General features: G+C 38.5%; 1 protein-coding gene across 2 annotated transcripts in view; it reads right to left on the bottom strand.

The window, feature by feature from the left end:
* Positions 1–20,257, bottom strand: part of LOC118265813 (adipokinetic hormone/corazonin-related peptide receptor variant I) — a 123,348-nt gene that overhangs the window by 16,997 nt on the left and 86,094 nt on the right. For both annotated transcript variants that reach the window (XM_035579025.2, XM_035579026.2), the window contains exon 3: positions 137–463. In XM_035579025.2, the coding sequence (XP_035434918.1) occupies positions 137–397 (261 nt within the window). In that variant the 5' untranslated portion in view covers positions 398–463. The remainder of the gene's footprint in view (positions 1–136; positions 464–20,257) is intronic.

The raw sequence follows: 20,257 nt of genomic DNA, 5'->3' as shown, positions 1-20,257 counted from the left end.
CAGACAACCTAGTAATTGTTTTAAAGACAGCCTAATATTAACCTGTTACTATCTTAATAATACTATTTTGTAACTACGTTACTAACCAAATGCAATAAAAACAACTGATGTTCTTAAAAAATTAAAAACAGCTTACCATAAGATCAGCAACCGCTAAATGCATCAGTAGTACGTCTAGCCTGCTGGCTCTCCCCGCCCGTTTCCTCTTCATCAATTGTGATAGTACTGTCAAGTTCCCAGTGGCTGAGATCAGCATCAGCACACTGTACACGGTCATGGACACCATGTGACCGTGGTTGAACCTCATGTCCAAGGGTAGCTCATCGCTGGCACTGGGGTGCGACCAGTTCTTCTGCGAGGCCCCGCCGGGCCCCGACACCTTCTCATCTATATCCATTTTTGCACCAACTTTATTTACTTAGGCCACACGTGGTCACTACCATGTTTCTAACTTGTTGTTCGTCTGAAACAAAAGAAAGGGGAAAGTTAGTGAAATTCTACACCTTCAATTTATTATAGACTGACTGTCTTGTTGGCCGAGTGGTTGCAAGTACGACTGCCGGGTAAGGGGTTTCGGGTTTGATTCGAAAATTTCTCAGTAGTAGCACTGAGTTTGGAAATGTGCCCGGTATATGGGAATAGGCTCACCACCTATTACATGGGACTTACAACATACATTGTGAAAAGTGGGTGTACATTGTACAGTGGCATTACGTGCCATAATGTGCACCTCTGCCTACTCCTTCGGGGATGAAGGGTGTGACGATATAACTTATTATGGCTTTGTTAAGTTTATTGAAACACTTCGGGAATTGTATTGGCAACTCATTAAATTACGAAGTTTATTTTTAATTAAAAATCATTCCGTTTTCTGTTTAAACAAGGAAATGTTTCGTGGAATGTTTTGCTTTAGTGAGTAAATATCAATAAACTTGGTACGGTACCGTAGTAGATACGTACGGTACATAAATCTTGCAATATAAGGACGATGTTAGTGTTGCAGTTTATGTATTCAGTCCTTATGTATGAAATTAATAAACATTTGTATACATTTGTTTAATTTAGATCATTATTTTGGAAACATAATAATACATTGTAATATCTAATGATAATAATTGGTTGCTATGTTTTCAGATTTTAGTTCTACGTAATTTATTTTTGTCTACGCCGCCGCCGCTACGACGTAGCGAGCGTAGCGTATCCCCTACGGCTACGTCAAACCTTGTAGAACTTTTAACTGTATATTTATTAGATCCTTTAGTTATTTCCTAGGACGAACACCTATTAAATAATTTCTGACATGGTCCACATGAGCGCAAAGACAACTGTCGGTTAGAATAAGTATATTTGGATCGTTTTGGTTCTTTAAAATTATTTGTAGGTAAGTACATGGATACAGAACTGTTATAGTTATTAGGGATCTAAATACTAAGTTGGTTACCATGTAGTTTCAACTTGGTCATAAAATGTTCAACAAAATATTTCGATATTTGTTACATAAAACTTATTATCTTCAATAACATGAAAAAGCTTTTATACAAAACAGTTCTTAACTAAAATCATACATTTTCATCTAAGTAATCCACGACTGGTAAAAGAAGCTATTTATTTGATAGAAGCGACCTTGAAGTACCTTATAGTTACAAGTAAACATAATTATTTTTTGAAAGGTTTTTTAAACGGAATATGGAAAAGTCAGCTACATTAATTAATTTTCTAAATGAATAGTCGGTACAAATACTGTTCCAATCAACGTCATGCCAAATGTAGCAACTTTTGACACAGTATTGTCATTTGTAGGTTGCATGCATTCGTTTTTTATGGAATATTGGGCCAACGAGCAGACGGGTCACCTGATGGTAAGCGAAAAGCGCCGCCCATATGGTTAAATGGACAGTAGACAGTAGACATGGTTAAATGGACAGTAATTTAAGTATATTTTAGCTATCAACTCCCACTTTCTTTTATCACAAAGATAAGTCGGCACATTGATATCTGCTCTGTTTAGTAAATATTACACCTATATACAGCTACACAAAATACAATTAATATAAAGGCAGGCTGTAATTAGTCCAAGTTTATCTGTTTACCTAACATTTACAAAGTTCTGCCGCTTTGTGTTACGTATGTGTTGTTTGTCCCATGTTCATTGCGTAAACCCTGGTATTTACTGGTATATAATACCAACAACGTTCTATGTTTTTCCTGAATCTTTTTATCTCTTTAATATCTAGCTATGATTGGCTCCTTCGCGACTATTCTTCGTAACAACCTAGGTTATGTTATATAGCATGATTATATGTATAAACTGCAAGCGGACCTTTCCAGCCGCGGGTGTATAGAGTGGGGACTATAGCGAGGCTTATGGGAGACTCGCGTTTTCTTAGGGATATGCCGTAACAAGCGTTGTACTATAGGGTCTCCGGTGCAGGTCTAATTAGAGGGCTCGGTACCCCTTAGCGGTGCTGAAGGTAGCCACCGGGGTGGTTTTAGTTAGGTATAAATCCTACACTCCTTATTTTTTCTCCCCAAAAAGCTAGGCGCATTTTGAAGTTTCTCACCTCCTTAAAAAAAGGTTAGTATGTAGTATATGTACTACGTTATGTGTATTTCATAATATTACTGTGTTCGACTTATTTACATAACTTTCATTGACTGCCCTAAAAATACTTGGAAAGTTTTCATTCATAATTTCATGAATATGTCCGAAGACTCCTTCAGAACCTAGCTTCTTTGTTATTTTAATAATCTCTTAAAATAACAAACGACTAAACTTATAAATATGGATGCCAGTCTACTATGAAATTCATTATTAAAAAAATACTCACTTAAAAAACTTTTCCACTAACAAAAGAATATTTAACGAATTTCAAATATTTCGTCGTCGCAATTAAAATTGAGCTCTATTTTTTAATCCAAACGGTTCTAAATATTTTGGTAGCAATTAACGGGTATTGCGTTTCAGATTACTTTGGTCATATTTGATTTAAAATAAACTTTTCAACTCCTGAATTAAGATCGATTTTTCTATAACTGAAAGGTTTGTTTTAAATTACATAACAGTCCATGATTATAGTTTTCTATCAGTCTAGAATATTATAAAAGTATAAGTCTTGAAGTAAAGAACCTCCTATTTAGTATAGGTACCTGAAATGTTTCGATAGTCATACATATAAGGAAACCATTAACGCAACCAGATTAGGGTATTTCACATATACCTACGTCAGCAATTTATTGATAGACAGTTGCCTACTAAAAATAGTTTTAAGTATCCACCCACTACTTATACTTTTCCAAAACTGACCCAACCTCCTACCTTTCGAAGCAGTAACGTAATATGCCACTTACCAGCCCATTGCCATTCAAAATAAATGAATAACTTGGGCAAGGGTCAAGTTCAACTGTACTAGGAATTAAATCAAGGTCGATGACGTCACAAATCCGTTTAGTAGCTAATGACGTCATACGAGATTTGACAAATGTCAAGTGGTTTTTGATGTTTGAATAACTAAATGGTTAATGGGTTAGTGAGACGGGCAATGTTTGTACGATTTAAATATAGAAAAAATAGGATAATATTATTTACTTCCTCGTCGTTCAAGGGGTCTCGGGTTCGAATTCCGCATGTATCGTAATCGTTTAAGTGTGGAAGAGCCATGCTTCGACACGAATGGGCCGGCTCGAGTGATCACATCGGTCTCACAGAAAATCGACGTTTCGTTGTATCACTTACTTATACAACGAAAGCAGGTAGAATTACAGTTACCGGGGGCCCAACAACCCCCCAATCTTCCGAACCCCGATTCCCCAACAACCCTTAAATTCTTAGCCTTTGGGGACCAGCAACACACTTGTGACGCCTTTGGTTTTTCGGGTGTCCATGGGCGGCGGCAATTGCTTACCATCAGGTGATCTGTCGGCTCGTTTACCGGCTTATACCATAAAAAAAATGTTGTGAGTAGTGGGATTGGATTTGACCTTTGTAACCTAAAAATAGTTCTCAGCAAAAGCTTGATTGACAAAATAAAGTAACAAAAATAAATGGTGGCACAGATAAAGTAGTAGCTATGGCTAAATCTCTACAGGATTGAGTACTGTCTAATTTAATGGACAATTTTCTAGGATTTTTTCTTATTCTTATTTCTGTTGTTGTTTCTTTAAATATCTAAAAATAGGAACTCTACCTATCTCCCTTTCTTTCTCTCTCTCTCTCTATCTCTTTATCTCTATACTATCTACTATAATACTAAGATTGCAATTAATTTTAATATAAGCATTTAGTTCTCTTAATAATAAAATAATATTTATATACGTGACAAACTTTTAAATGGCATTACTGTGTAATTAAAATCATAAAGAGACTAATCCAAAAATCCTTTAATCAATATGCCTACAAGCTTTTAGAATTTACCGAATATTTTTTGCTAAGATTATCATTTTAATTATAATTTTATCCTGTTGAAATAAGTACAAAATACAAAGACGACAAAACAATGAGGAAACAGTGTTATTGTTACAGAAAACAAATATTTGCCTTGTCTTAATGGTGCCAATATAATGTAATCATGTCCCTAGCAACTGTGTTACAGTTTCTAGACGTTTCTAAGTATTAGTTTAATCGGCGAAGTTGTAGTCAGGAATTCCCTCGTGGTATATTCGCCCTGTTTCCTTAACTGACTGTTATGTGGTTTATTGGCTGAAGAATATACAACACTGTAGAAGAATATTTATTCCTGGTCTCTATTGTTTTCTTTTTTTCGTAGAATCGGAGGATAACGAGTAGACGAATCACCTGTGATGGCAAGCGATCAGTGCCGCCCATGGACATATGTTTACAAAAAGATAGACAATTGTATTAGTTTTATTTATTTTTTATCACTAATATATAATTAAAAATTGGTAGCATCATATAAATATACAACGTTTTTATATAAATAATAATGCACACAGTCTCAGCCAATCTCATTCTCAGCCAACTTAATTCTCATCCAACCTTATTAAGTACAATTAAACTATTCCTTCGCCGCAAGCCCGTTAATGTAAGTCGGAGTTTATTACTGCTTCAGTTAAAGAACTTTATTTCTTGAATTGAGTTTAAAGTTTTAAACCGTTTGCTGTGCAATCTTGTTCAAAGTGCGCAGAGTAGCAAACCATTAAAGAAAGATTGTGCAAGAGTTTGTGCTTAGTAAAAGGAAAATAAACTTCAGTGTTTGCATTCTTAACTGCGTCTTTTAATTATATAAAATTAAGCAATTGTGCCTCGCAAGAAGCTTCATCATCATCATCATCATCAGCCAGAAGACGTACACTGCGGAACAAAGGCCTCTCTCTCTAGCAAGAGATTTAAGACAGACTTATCGCATTCTGATAAGTAGCTCTACCTCACTCTTCTATGATTAAAAGATGCCAATATATTATTATTATGGTAACATATAAATTCAGTAATTATAACATTTCAATATAGAACACAGTACCGGTTCGAATAAAACAACCAATCAGAGCGAATCCGAACGCGCTCTCGTTTCGATTACTTTAAACGTAAAGCAAACTCGTTCTAAATGTACTGAACATTATTTAAAAAACTCTGTTTCGAATTTGGAGGTCATCAAATGATCCGACATTTGATCGGAGTATCCTATTCGGACTTGTTGGATCATAAACTGATTGGCGTGATTAAAGGCTTCGGGATCATTGTGAAAGTACCGCTGTGTCTGTTTGATCCAACAGTTGATAGGATTTAAGGGACGGACAAGGAATTTATCCGGTTTTTTGTTGGGTTATTTGAATGGAGCTACTGTAATATTGTGAATTTAAAGCAAGGTTTACCAGTATGAAACAACGTAACAATGTAACCAAGAATTGTATTGTGAACCTGATTGAAAAAGAGTAATCTGTGGAGTTTCTTGCTCGTTCTTCTCCATAGGAATCTACACTTTGATTCCAAAGTGTAGTGTTAGTGCTTATTCAAGCGAATAGCATCACTAGAGTACTGACAGTTTTTTTTTAATACTGTAATACTTCCTTTAACATTCAATGGTGCCAGTCTATTTGAAATAAATAATTTTGACTTTGGCTTTAACTTTGAACTCATTTACTATACGTTTCGATGCTAAGTTTGTTTTCAGTCTGAATTTATTACTGAGAATTTTCTAGAACAAAAATACCTAGTAACATAATAAACCCGTGAGTCAGTACGCAGCTGTTGCCTTCTTAAAAACCTGAATAATATTAATTAATCACGTGAAAAGTAAGATAAGAGTTATCTGTTCCACAATTTGGGTGAAAATTTATCTTTTCGGTCGACTTCACGTGCTGATTGGACTGAAAAGGACGTTTGTGATGCGTAAATATTTCAGTTAGACAGGTTTTAACTGTTATCTCAAAGTATTAAAGTCTTAATTGCTGTATATTTTAGAAGCACTTTTTTCCTGTATTTATTGGTATATACAGAAGTTTAAGGTAGGCGGGCAAAATAATTTTTCGTCAAAGTCAATTCAGTCAGAAATTGTTACATTTTCAATTATTCTTTTATTTCAATTTAATGAACATGCTATAAATATAAACAGCTATATCGTTTTAATGTGTTCAAAACGTATGTCTGTTGTGTGCAGGGTGTACGGTCCAAGTATCACATTTTATAATTTGATCCCGGGATTAGAGAGGAACGTTGTTTTTCGCAATTAACGAGGCTACTGACCACGGTGCCCAGGTTCGATATCAAGGTCAGGTACAAAATATCTATTGCAGGCCCAAGGGTCTGATATAGGTCTGATATGCCTATGGCAAGGGTACGATACTAATAATAATCTATCCCTTTTAGGATCAAATAAATAGGTGTTATAAATTTAGAGCCCTGGCTAAACCCTAAACCCTGGGATAGGAACACCTTTTTATTCCCGATAACTCGTGTATAAATATATCTAAGCTAAACAATATAGGGGAATATAGGGCTCACCCCTAAAACTTCAAACAAAATTTTACTAACGCTCTCAAAGTTCTGACATTGAACCCATGTGCTTAGTTATATTTGCTACTACACAAAGAAGCAGTTAACTTACAATAACTACCACTTTGTAAACATGTTATCAGTTAATTTGTATTGTAATTACATATTATGTTGATACATATTCATGAGTTTACAAGTTAAATATAGTCGCAAAGGTTTCTCATCTAAATGTTAAGTGAAATTGAGACTTATTAACATATAACATAGGTTCTATTTCGTGGGAATGTTTCGAATAATTACAATCTATATAAGTTACAAAATAATTTCTATGTTAAAAGTTTCTAAAAACACAAATTACACGGTTCGTAGCATCGTAGCACAGTGCTACGCCGTAGCCAGTTTCGTAGCACGATTTTTCTTTACCTTGAGTAACTTTAAGTTGTTTACAGAATAACTAAAACTATATTAGTTTATATAATTGGTATTTCATAATAAATATTCATTGGTTTAAGGAGAACAAGTATAACGAAGCAGTAAATTGAATTATAACTTTTAACCGATATAAAAAATAATAAGGTTCTTAGTTCGATTGTTATATTAGAACAAAATAACTGTAACAGTGACTACATAATATACATTTTGTTGAAAATTTTACTAATCAAGCATTATTATTGAATGTCACATATTTTTTATATTGCTTAGATTTTCCTCGATTCGATTAGACCCTTGACATTTAAACGTACAATTTTATTTTATTTGGTATGTAATATGGAATCAACCTTTTATATCAAAAACAGGCTATGAGTTTGTACGGGAATTATAGTTATTTTCAAACGTTACCCCACTCTAAGATTTGATCCTGCTTTTCTATGTGCGTTTACAAACTTAAAATTCACATACACATGACACTCAGACCCTGAACAACAATTTGCGGATCACACACACACAAAGCATTGTTTCGTGTGGGAATAGAACCCACCACACTTTTTTTAGTCTTGATAAGTTCTGCGTTTCACCACCAACTCGCTTTCTGCCAGAACGGCGAAGCGTAGATGTGGCTGAAGATGGAGCACAAACACTTAGAAAGTACCTATTCTCTCTCCTCTTATACACGTACCACGATAGCCAGTTGCCCAGCCGCCGCACCAACTGTGCAGTATTCTACTTTAATCAATTACTTCTTACAACTACAATCAATCACAAACACTCGAACTTCTACGTAGATGAGTGAGTAGTAATATAACTCCGAAGTAAGTCGGTTGCTAAGTAGAAATGCTTACTTAGAAGCAGATCATAAGGCTTCCCAGCTGACTGAAGTTGGCCTAAGTTTGTAATCTATGTTGTTGTACTAACAAACTAATAGTAGTTTGATATTGGTATTTATTTACTTACAGGAAGTGTTGTTGTTTCGTAGTTGGGTTAAGCTAGTCTGTGTAGTGAGTTTTGGGTTAAAATGTATGTTTTTTGGTGTATTATATAACTATCATGAGACATACTAAATTAATTATTATGTTATCGGCTTACTCACGTAACGGTTTGACGAGGAACTCGACTAGTTTTAAGCCACGCTAGTGGCTCATATTCATGAGCAGCATTCCGCGACAATCGCCGCGTCGTTTGTCGCGGAATGCTGCTCATGAATAAGCTCTACTAGACTACTCTACTCTTTTGTAGAAGCGTGCGCAGATGCCGCGAGCGACGTTGCGCAGCTTACACTGCTCGTGATGAAACTTTTCTCCATTAATTTACGTGGGTAAACCGTGATTTTTTATCCGTTAATATTTAGAATTGTTCATTCATTTAATCAGGCTTATGGTTAAAACGTTTACACTGTTGCCTAATTTTGAGAAATTTTTAACCTTTCTCTGACTTCAAACAAATATATTTTAAAGTAATTCTAATAAAGAATTTCTTTACGAATTATTTAAAAGTTAAATAAACTTAAGTCATACCTTCACCAGTTTACACTCAAAACCTTCGGAATCTGATTCTTTGAAAATTTCAGCAGACCGATAACAATTTCAAGGAGTTTCGGTGTAAAATAATTAAGCTAAGAATTTTCATTTGAAATCTGAAGCGTTACGGGCGCTCAGCGTAACTTAGCGGTTTCATCGACCAGTTTTATCTTATAAATAAACCGTCTTTAATTTTCAGCTAGTTAAAAATTATTTTATTATGTAACTTGTTATAATATTGACGATGATGTACTATGAAATGAATCCTTATTTGCGTTTGCTAGGTACTTTAAAATGATTTGTTTTTTACAGTAAACGGCAATTAGATTAGATTAGATTTCAGCCATGATTGTCTCAATGCAGGGTAAGGGCCTCCCTACCATCCTTCTACTCCTCTCTGTGTAAAGCTTATTTAAAACAGTGAATAAATCAAAGAAAGAGAATGGTAAAAAGAATATTAGTTTGCTAAAATTAAGACAGAAAATAAGAAAGCTTTTATTGACTTTATTAAAACTTAAATTTTGATAATGTGTTGTTGTTCATATACGATTTTCTATACGTTAAACAAAAATTCTTATTGTATAATAAATTCGCCATTACATAAATATTATACATACTTAATACTTGTTCATAAATATACATCCATTTGTATAATCTGTATACTTGGATCCCCAAAGGAATTTCCCTTCAATTTGACATCTCCTCAGCTTTTTGATCATGTGGGCGTGACGAGAAACTACTTCGGCAGCCAAACTTCAATCTTCCAACAGTAACAAGTTGTTATTATGGCAGAGATCTTTAATTGGTATCTACATGTAATTACTGAGTGGCGACCCTCACACCAAGCTCCTTCCTTTAACGTGTCAGGGTTGACTGATAATTCTATGCAAAGTTGTATAGTTAGTGAATAAACAAGGAAACAGGGAGACATATATCAGAATTTGTAAATTTGAAAGATATTGTAAATATTACTTGAAGTACCGTACGTATAATTCTATCAATCACCGTCGTCATAATCAACGGCTTACAAGTAGCCACTAATGACCGAAGGCCTCTTCTCAATTACCACGCTTCCTCAATGCGGGTAAGGTCAAATTATTTAATCATTATTAGATATTGTAGACCCAGGTTTCTAAATAATCTTTGAAAGTACATGTAACTCAGAAAAAGTCACATTGTACTAGTGTACTTGCCTTAGGTGACAATCTATCAATTAAAATGTTTGTATTCAAACAAAATATATTGAAAATAATTGATGACTAGACTATGTGAAGTCACGTAGTCGCATATTTTCAGTTATCTTTATGACCAATAAATTAAGATAGTACCAAAAATACTCGTACGAACATAATTTACATTACCAGAAACGTCAAAGCAAAATCCGCAATTTGAAAGGCCAACGCAGAGACAGAGACCTCTAGGGACATGACAGGGAAAATACATATACCTAATTTTTTTAGCCTTTTGTATGTACATATATGAGTAAAGAGAACCCGTCCGTATATTGATCTAAACAAAATAGTGTTGTAAATATTTAATGTTTCGATATTAATTTAGAATCAAAAAATGCATAATAGTACTATTTCGCCTAAATTCATTTTATCAATCATCCATTTACTACCCACTAAAGTTTATCGTATTTGGAACTACCCAGGTAGTTCCGTCGTGCGCTATTTTCTTAGCGAATTTCTACAAATTCTTTCTGTCCTAATAATGAGAAAGACCACGAAAATAAAATATACCCCCATTTACGTGTGAACTTAACGATGCAAAATGCGGTACCAAGCTTAAATAAAAATGTAACAAATGAAGGAGGAAAGAAGGATTCATTTGTATGTTAAAATATATATAGATTCAATAATCCTAAAACACAAACTTTCACATTACCAATTGGGTAGGATTAAAACTCTCCTAATTCTGTGGTGTCCGGCTGTTTGATCCCTACAAAACGGCGGTGGTACCATAATTTGCCCACCCACACGAGTCGCGAGACCCTCTAATCTACAATCCCTATTTCAAGGACCTGCGTGGGCGAATCAGCAGCCTCTTATCTAGATTTCCCCATCACTTTTACATTTCCAAAATAAATTCTATTACAACCTCTTTTAAGTTTAATTTAGCTTCAATCCAGATTGATTTTTCGATACGTTTGGTGAATGAATTTTTAAATTTCTATAGAATTTAAAATTTGCGGTAAAATGTTTAAGGAAAATGTTATAAGGTGAAATGTTTTCCGAAATATTTCGTCAGTACTTCATTATTAAAGTATTGTGATGGGCAGATGGACGTAATATGCATTTATATATTCATTATTCATAGGGTATTTGTTTGTGTAAGATCGATTTTTATTCATATTTTTTATCAATCCCGGAAATTACTTGGTGGTCTTTGAATGAAGGTTCATCCATCTTGATATTTCAGTTTTGCACATAATAAACAGAAGTGCTTTTTCTATCACCTAATTTTCAAAATTTATATATTTTATTTAAGAAGAAAACGTTGCCCTCATTAGGATTTGTTGCTGTGTCGTGGCGCACCCACGTTTACAAACATACAATTTCATATACACATAACACTCAGACCCAAAGTAACAATTTGTGGATCACACAAAGAGTTGCTCCGTGCGGGTATCGAACCCGCTACCTCTTGCAGGGCAGCCAGTTGCCCAGCTACTGCGTCAACCGCTTCTAGACCTAATTATTTATCCATTTTCATTAAAACAAAAACGTTCATTGACTTTTTAATGTAAAACTTTCTAATTATTAATTCATTGAATATAATATTTAAAGTACCTTTTTAATCTTAGATTAGCTGATGTCCCTCTAGTGGATAATATTGTACAAAATGAAAATGAAAAGTCAGAAAGAGAATATAATTTATTCGTATATTTACGTAAAAGGTGGAAAACGTGTGGGATTTGATATGTACTTATCTTTGACCCATTCGTCCCTTTTAATATTTTTGAGCCCCCTGTCATTATGTGTACACGTGGTTTGTGAGTTGGAATTACAAGTACCTGTACTCGTACCCTAATCAATGTTATAAATTATTCACAAACAGACATTTTTAATTTTATTCTTTGTAATAATTGAGAACAAAAATAAAACATTATAATGTCTATTAACAATATCTTCCCAGAGAGTAATAAACACTTAGATAAAAAAAGCGACGTCACATCTGTTATCCCCAAAGGGTAGGCAGATGTGCATATAACGGCACGTAATGCCGCTATACAATGTACACCCATGTTTTACCATTTATCTCATAAGTCCTATTTAATAGGGGGTGAGCCTATTGCCATATACTGGACACAATTCCAGACTCCGTGCTACTACTGAGAAATTTGCAAAAAGCCGAAAAAAACCCAATAATTCTTCGTCCGACCCGGAATTCGTACCCGAGACTCTGTGTCCGGCAGTCGCACTTGCGACCACTTGACCAATGAGGCACTTAGATAGTCGTTACTTAATAACATACGAAATAAATAAAAAACACATTATTATTCATCAACATTTAGAGAAGAAGTTACCATCATAGGTACACAGATAATTATCAAGTCAACAAGCTGCAGTTGCAGTTACTTTGTGCAAAACATCGTGATACGAACATAAACAAGCGAACCTTACGACCTCATCAGAGCATAATTACACGACTTGTACATTATACACTACAACACTAAATATACACGCAATAATCAACTCTATATCCATTCCGATAAATACGAAATTAGCGTCAAAGTACATTGTTATAGGTACGTGAAAATAGCGTGGGTGTGTTCGCTTGGGTCTGATTTATTTAAAATTATCACAGAACAATAATTAAGCCTGATAAGCGGCCATGTTTATAATAAGTGATTCTTTACGCTAATCGATGAATACCTAATTAATTGCTAATTGTAATAATCTCGAAGGGAATGGAAGATACTGTCTTGTCTTTTATACAAAAACAAGTCTTAGTGGTTATTAAATAAAGACGATTTTAAGGTGCTTGTCACCAGAGATGTGCTATGCTACGTTGCTGTGGATGCTTTTGGCTTTCACAAATAGAATTCAGTGCTACACAAAGCGTAGCACTGGTAGAGACGGACTCAGATAAGCTATTTTTTTATATGGATAGATGCATGCTCTGGATGGCTTCACTACTATCGATACATCGTATACTCGAGCTGCGCATCTTCCTCGCACAGTTACATTGCTTAGTATCAGTGAAAACGGTCACATAGTTTTATAGCTTAGCTATTACATCTTCGTAGCATAACTACATAGCACATCTCTGGTGAAAAAGCAGCCTAATGATGGCATGTACTCGTAATCTCTTTATAAAGATTAAATCGAAATCTCTGTAATTGTATAAGATCTTTATAGAATAGTTCCTTATTCAACTGTTTTTTATTGTTGGTAGTTTCTAAAATAGTTATTATGACAAAAGAAGGTCTATAAAAGAAATTCTCTCAGTACGCAAGGGCTTAATTACCAAAGCAAACATAGGTTGAATACAGAAAACATTTCTTTTGCTCTCTATTCACAATTCGAGGAAAATCCACAGAGGAAATCTTTGTTAATTCACAGACCCCACATTAATACATTTAATGTCGTACGTAATACCAGGATAATGATACTTAACTGTAATGAAATTGAGTTATGTTACTTAAATTAGGTAAATTTTATTTCTATGAGCCTTGAACTAAGCAATATTTTTAATAATAAAAACCTCTTTTAACTTCAACATTATTAAAAGAATTTCCCTTTATGTATTATTTCTTCTCCTATTTTCATACAAAAGAAATTGTGGAGGTGTATCAATGCCATCGTGGACATTTTTGAAAATTATTTGTTTTTTTTTATCTTGAACTCTCAGTACGATACCATCCTTTGTTAATTTACGGAAAATGAAAACGATCCGAGTTTTTATTTTTGTATTCATTTACGGGTTTCCTCCTAATTTATTACATTTTGTGCAAACGGGTAATGGGTGTAATCAAAATGTAATAAATTATAGATTTATTTATAAAAAAACTTCCAAGTTTAAACGAGCAGACGAATGGTAAGCAATCGCCGCCGCCCATGGCCATTCAAAACAGAGTTAGGCATTTAAGGGTTGTTGGGGAATCGGAGATTGGGAATATTGGGTAGGGGGGTAACTGGGCCTCCGGTAACCTCACTCACACTACGAAACACAACGCAAGCGTTGTTTCACGTCCGTTTTCTGTGAGGTCGTGGTATCACTCCGGGTGAACGGGCCCATTCGTGCCGAAGCATGACTCTCCCACACTTAGAGTTTTGATTCCTAATCCTAATGGCGTAAATAATAATAATCTATTAAGTGGAACCATGTATAGTATAGAATTGAATAACAATCCAAATAATTATGAAGAACATTTTCATTGACCTGTAATCCGATTGGATCAAATTCACCGTTAGACCACAAATATTTGAACACCACCAGCTATTGTTTAAATCAACGTTCACTTGCTGGAATACTATTGTGAGTACAATTTGTTTAATTTGTTACTTCTAATAATAGTAGGGTTGGTTTCCGTTGAACGAAAACAAAATGAGAGCGCGTTCGGCGCTCTGATTGGCCAGCGTGAATGAACCAACCAATCAGAGCGCCGAACGCGCTAGTAATGGTAACAACGTCGTAAATCGTAATGTATAGTAATATTTTTTCTCTTTATTACTGTATTGTATACGAAAAAAGGACCTCTATTACTCAAAACAATAATGGAATGAAAATCGTAAAAACTGTTGAAAATGGGAACCGCCTTAAATTTTCTAAGTCTGAAAAATACTATGCTGAAAACCGCATCAAAATCGATTCAACCAAACGCGAGATAATCTCGCACAAACATACATACATACATACTTTTGAATTCAGTCAAAAATGAGTTTTGACTTTTGGAGGCTGAGTCACCCTCGTCCGTAGGAGAGCACCCAAAAAAAAAACGAAACCCTACACGTGGCCTCTGGGTGGTGCTAATCAGGTGACACTCTGGTGGTAGGCTTCGGCCGACGGCATTATAACCACCCACCGAGCAAAACCGTGTCGCCAAGCGGCCTAGCCGTGTTCCGCCACGATGCTCGGTGAAGCCGTATGAGAGGATGGGTCGAGATGTTTGCTCCACTATGGGTAGACCGATCTGGCGCGCGCTGGTGTAGCTTCATCGGGTGGCCAGTCGCGGAGGGTAGCGGGATCCGAGGCACGGTGCACCGCTGGCCGACCGCAGATAGTTGGGGGCCCAATTAGCGTGCTAGCCACACGTGAAAGGCTGCCCCGCCATCTAGCGAAAAATCCCATGGATACGCCATCGTGTCGGTTGGCGACCGGACGAGAGGGCCCGATGGAAATTTATGGGGGGGCTCGGGCGTCCCCGCAGTCTCCAGGCTGGCCTCCCAATGATGTAGCTAACTGCGGCGCGCGTCTGGGGTCGCCTGTGTGGATGAACATTTCACTGCCATCCTCTCAGCAACCTCATACTCATAAAATGAAAACAAGAGCAAAGAAAAGGGTTCAACAGCGGCTGCACTCCCTCTCCCTCAAAGTGCACCTCTCAAATATTCGAGGCTTGCACTCAAATATCAATGCGGTCCATCACCACCTAGAGACCGAGAACCCCACGCTCTTGTTTCTCTCGGAGACCCAGATCAGATGTCCGTCGGACGTATCATACCTGAACTACCCAGGCTTTTCCCTGGAGCACAATTTCGTTCCCCGCGCAGGCGTATGCCTATACGTCCAAGACGGCATCTGTTACCGGCGTCTCCGAAACTTTGAAGACCCCAGTTTTTCAACCTTGTGGATACTGGTGGACACAGGGATGGAGAAAATTCTCTATGCCTGTGTCTACCGGTCGCACAGCGGAGATTTGGAGACGACCAGATTAGCTCAACACCTTGTGGAGACGGCGGATGCGGCTCGGCAGAGGTACCCTTCGGCCCAGTTGGTGTTACTGGGGGACTTTAACGCCCATCACCAGGAGTGGCTGTTCCCATACCAGTGCACTGACCATGCTGGGAGGGAAATGCGTAAGCTTGCGCTAACGCTTGGCCTAACCCAGCTGGTCCAGGAGGCCACAAGGGTGCCCGATGTCGACTCGCACACTGCCAACTGCTTAGACCTTCTGCTGACAACTGATCCAGACAGCTACTCGGTGTCAGTTTCTTCACCCTTGGGTAGCTCTGACCACTGTCTGGTGAAATCCGTATCCACGTACTCCCCACCGGATCCTTGTCCCAGAGGATCTCGGCGGATGTGGCGGTACAAGTCAGCAGATTGGGATGGGATGCGATCTTTTTTTGCATCCTATCCTTGGCGGCCTGTCTGCTTCTCTACTGAGGACCCGTCAGCTTGTGCGGATGCCATAACGGGGGTGTTGCGTCAGGGCATGGAATACTACATTCCATTCTCGGATGCGACATCTTTCGGTGGGACTCGTCCATGGTTCGATGTCGACTGCAGACGTGCTGAAGCGCGAAAGCATGCGGCATACTTGGCATGGGCGGATGCCAGGCGTCGTAGGGCTGACGACATTCTTCAGAGGAAGAGAGCCTATAACCGGGCTGCCAAGTCATGCAAAAAGGCATTACGGATGGCTCGGTTCAACCACATTGGCCGAATAGGGAACAAACTGGCTTCTTACCCAGCGGGTAGTAAAGCGTTTTGGTCCCTGGCCAAGGCGGTTGAATCGAACTTCTGCCGCCCTTCACTCCCACCTCTCCTGGGGCCTAACGGGACACTGGCACACACCGCGGTAGAGAAAGCGAACCTGTTTGCTTCTCTATTTGCGGAATCTTCACGTCTTGATACTGGTGGCGCTTTGCCTCCTTCTCTCCATAGAGTTTGCGAGACGAATATGTCAAAAATTCGCATACGACAGAAGGAGGTATATAAGACGTTGCGTAATCTTGACGTGAACAAGGCCAGTGGCCCCGACGGAATCCCAGCCGTGGTTTTAAAAATCTGTGCGCCTGAGTTGTCTCCAATCCTGACACGCCTGTTTCGACTTTCTTTGGAGACTGGTCAAGTGCCGGTTGCATGGAAGCTAGCCAACGTGCAGCCTGTGCCCAAAAAAGGTAGTCGTGCCGACCCTAATAATTACCGGCCAATCTCGGTCACGTCCATACTCTGCAAGAGTATGGAACGTGTACTTAACAACAGGCTCCTGGCATACCTTGAAGGTAACGACCTCCTCAGTGATCAGCAGTATGGGTTTCGCCGCAACCGATCCACTGGGGACCTTCTTGCGTATGCCACCCACATTTGGAGCGAGGCCATCGAGAAGCACGGGGAGGCAATAGCGGTCTCTCTCGATATATCGAAGGCCTTTGACAGGGTTTGGCACGACAGCCTTATCGGCAAGCTTCCTGCATATGGACTTCCCGCTGATCTGTGCAGATGGATTGCAGACTTCCTGAGGGATCGGTCAATTCGAGTAGTCATTGATGGCTGCTCGTCTGACCAATTTGGCATCAACGCCGGAGTCCCTCAGGGGTCAGTACTTTCAGCAACGCTCTTTTTGCTGCACATCAACGACCTGCTTAAGCCCGGTATCTTTGGGTATGCAGATGACAGCACAGTTGTTGAAAGGTATGTGTCCGATGCGCGGAGTAGCGGAACACAGATCCGGTCTCTAAGAGAATCCATGGTCGAACGGTTGAACTCGTCCTTGAAGGCGGTTTCCGATTGGGGTGACGCCAACTTGGTCAAGTTCAACACTACCAAAACCCAGGCGTGTCTATTCTCTGCCAAACGGAGTCAATTTCCGCTGGCTCCGACTTTCCGAAGTGTGTCCGTTCCGGTAGCGGATCGTCTTGAGCTTCTGGGCGTAACTCTATCGCCAACGCTTAACTTCGGCTCTTATATAGAGTCGAAGGCGCATCTGGCTGGTAGGAAGTTGGGTATCCTCTCGAAGGTGAGACGGTACTTCACACCGAAACAACTGCTGAGCCTGTACCAAGCGCAGGTTCGGTCATGTATGGAGTACTGTTCTCACCTTTGGGACGGCTCGGCCAAATACCAGCTGGATGCGCTCGAACACATTGAAAGGCGTGCCAAGAGGCTCATCAATGACGATGCGCTTGTGGAGGCCCGGCTTCAAAGCCTTGAACACAGGCGCAAGGTCGCAAGCCTTTCCGTTTTTTACCGGATACATTTCGGAGAGTGTGCGGGGGAATTGCACAACTTGATTCCCCCTAGTCCTTTTCATCATCGAACCACAAGACAATCGGCGAGGCGTCACCGCTTCATGGTAGATATCCCACCCACTCGCACGAAGCGCTTCGCTTCAAGCTTCCTTGTGCGAACTGCTAGGGAGTGGAACTCCTTGCCGCAGTCTGTGTTTCCTGATGGGTATAACTTGGGTGTCTTCAAGGCCCGAGTGAATAGGTTGCTTATAGGCAGACGTGCTCCACCGTAGGCCGTATCATCACTTACCATCAGGTGAGATAGCGGCCAAACGTCGACCCATTAAATGTAAAAAAAAAAAAAGAGTTTTGTTATAACGTTCAAAAGATCGTGTGTGTGACCTTTTTAAACTCCACAACGAAGCAACCTAGACATATTGTCTAAACGCATACCACCACGACAGCAGCTATACATAATTGTGTCTTCATATAACTATACCTATCTATAGGTATCTTAACTTTTATACAGTCCACTTGCATTCATTTAGTAACTAATAAACCATCTAACTACCAACACGTTGTTTTTAACTGTGCCTACACCGTCCAAGCAAAAATCTTCCTTATCGCCGTGATCAATTGGTCCTTCGAGCCGGATCTTGTCGCCTACCTGCGGCTGACTAGCGCGCGTCAAGAACAAAAGAAAGCGATAAGGAACTCGTTTAATGTAATAGTTATAATTTGCGGACGGAACTGTGACATCTTTAGAAAACAAAGACATTAACTGCGCTTACAATATTCAGTGTGTGATCGGATTACGAGTAAAAACTTACTGTAAGTGCTAGTTAACAAGTGCAACGTGCTCACCAACCGCTACTTGTGGACCTTATACTTCTTCGACCAAAAAAACATTTAAGTAACGAGGTATATTGCCAGTGAAACTAATACTTACGAGCAGGTACCTATTAAATATATTGTGATGGAAGATCTTGTGGCATATCAAATTGAGCTATTAGATAGCCTAAGGAATGCAGAGAAAAACTACAAAAAGACACCGAAAGACAGGATTAAAAGACCGTACTTGGAAACAAGGTTAGAAATGCTTGAAGAGCTTTGGAATAATTTTAAAGATGGACACAAAAGCATTATTCTGAGCATCACCAGTGACGAGCAAAGAAAAACGTCGTACTTTAAGGAGAAAACATACGAAGTGTTTCAAGAGTTGTATGTGCAATATAAGTCGACTGTGAAGGAGGCTCTTCAGCCGTTCCTAGATGCAGCACAACAAGCTTCAACGCCTTTAACAACTGAGGGTCAAAGTTCATTCTCCACGTGCTCGGACAGTAACGAAATAAAATTACCACGAATCAACATACCCACATTCAGCGGCAAATATGACGAGTGGCAGACATTTTACGACTTATTTACTTCATTGATACATAAGAATACGAAATTATCTCCTGTACACAAACTTCATTATTTAAAAAGTAATTTAAGGGGAGAAGCAGAAGTCATACTTCGTAATTATACTACGACAAATGCAAACTACGCCGATGCATGGAACGAGCTAATACTACGGTATAACAATAAAAGATACAACTGTAAAGCTATTTTGAGAACCTTTATGTCACAAAAATCTATTCATACGGAGTCGGCGAGTTGTATAAGACATCTTCTAGACACAAGTTCTACTTGTTTGAAGTCGTTAAAAAACTTAAACGTGGAGACAGATACCTGGGACTTAATGATCACCTATATAATCGAATCCAAGCTGGATCCAGAATCCATAAGGCTGTGGGAACAGCAATTAAGTGCAACCAAGTGTGATATACCCACATGGCAAGATTTGAGAAACTTTCTGGAGTCTAGATTCAGATCTTTAGAGATGATCGAAGCTAACAAGGCAAAAACATCGCAACTGAAGCCGGCAGCTAAAGCTAAGTCCTTTCATGCGAATGTGGTCAAGGAAGGGAAAGAGCGCGAAGTTAAATGTGTATTATGTGGAGATCAGCATTATATCTATCATTGCAAAACATTCACCGGTATGACTACTAAGGAAAGGCAGGAGAGTGCCAAGAAGAACAAACTTTGTTTCAACTGCCTCGCGCCATCACACTCGGTAAATAAGTGTCGACAGTCAGCGTGCTGCAGACGATGTGGTCGTCGGCATCACTCTCTTCTACACTTCGAGAGATCAGAAAACGTCGAGAAGTCCGACGAGGGGACAACCCCTGCTA

This window comes from Spodoptera frugiperda, chromosome 7 (assembly GCF_023101765.2).
Source record: "Spodoptera frugiperda isolate SF20-4 chromosome 7, AGI-APGP_CSIRO_Sfru_2.0, whole genome shotgun sequence".
Taxonomy (NCBI): domain Eukaryota; kingdom Metazoa; phylum Arthropoda; class Insecta; order Lepidoptera; family Noctuidae; genus Spodoptera; species Spodoptera frugiperda.
The sequence above is the reverse complement of the archived record's forward strand: the minus strand, read 5'-3'. Positions and strand labels throughout refer to the sequence as shown.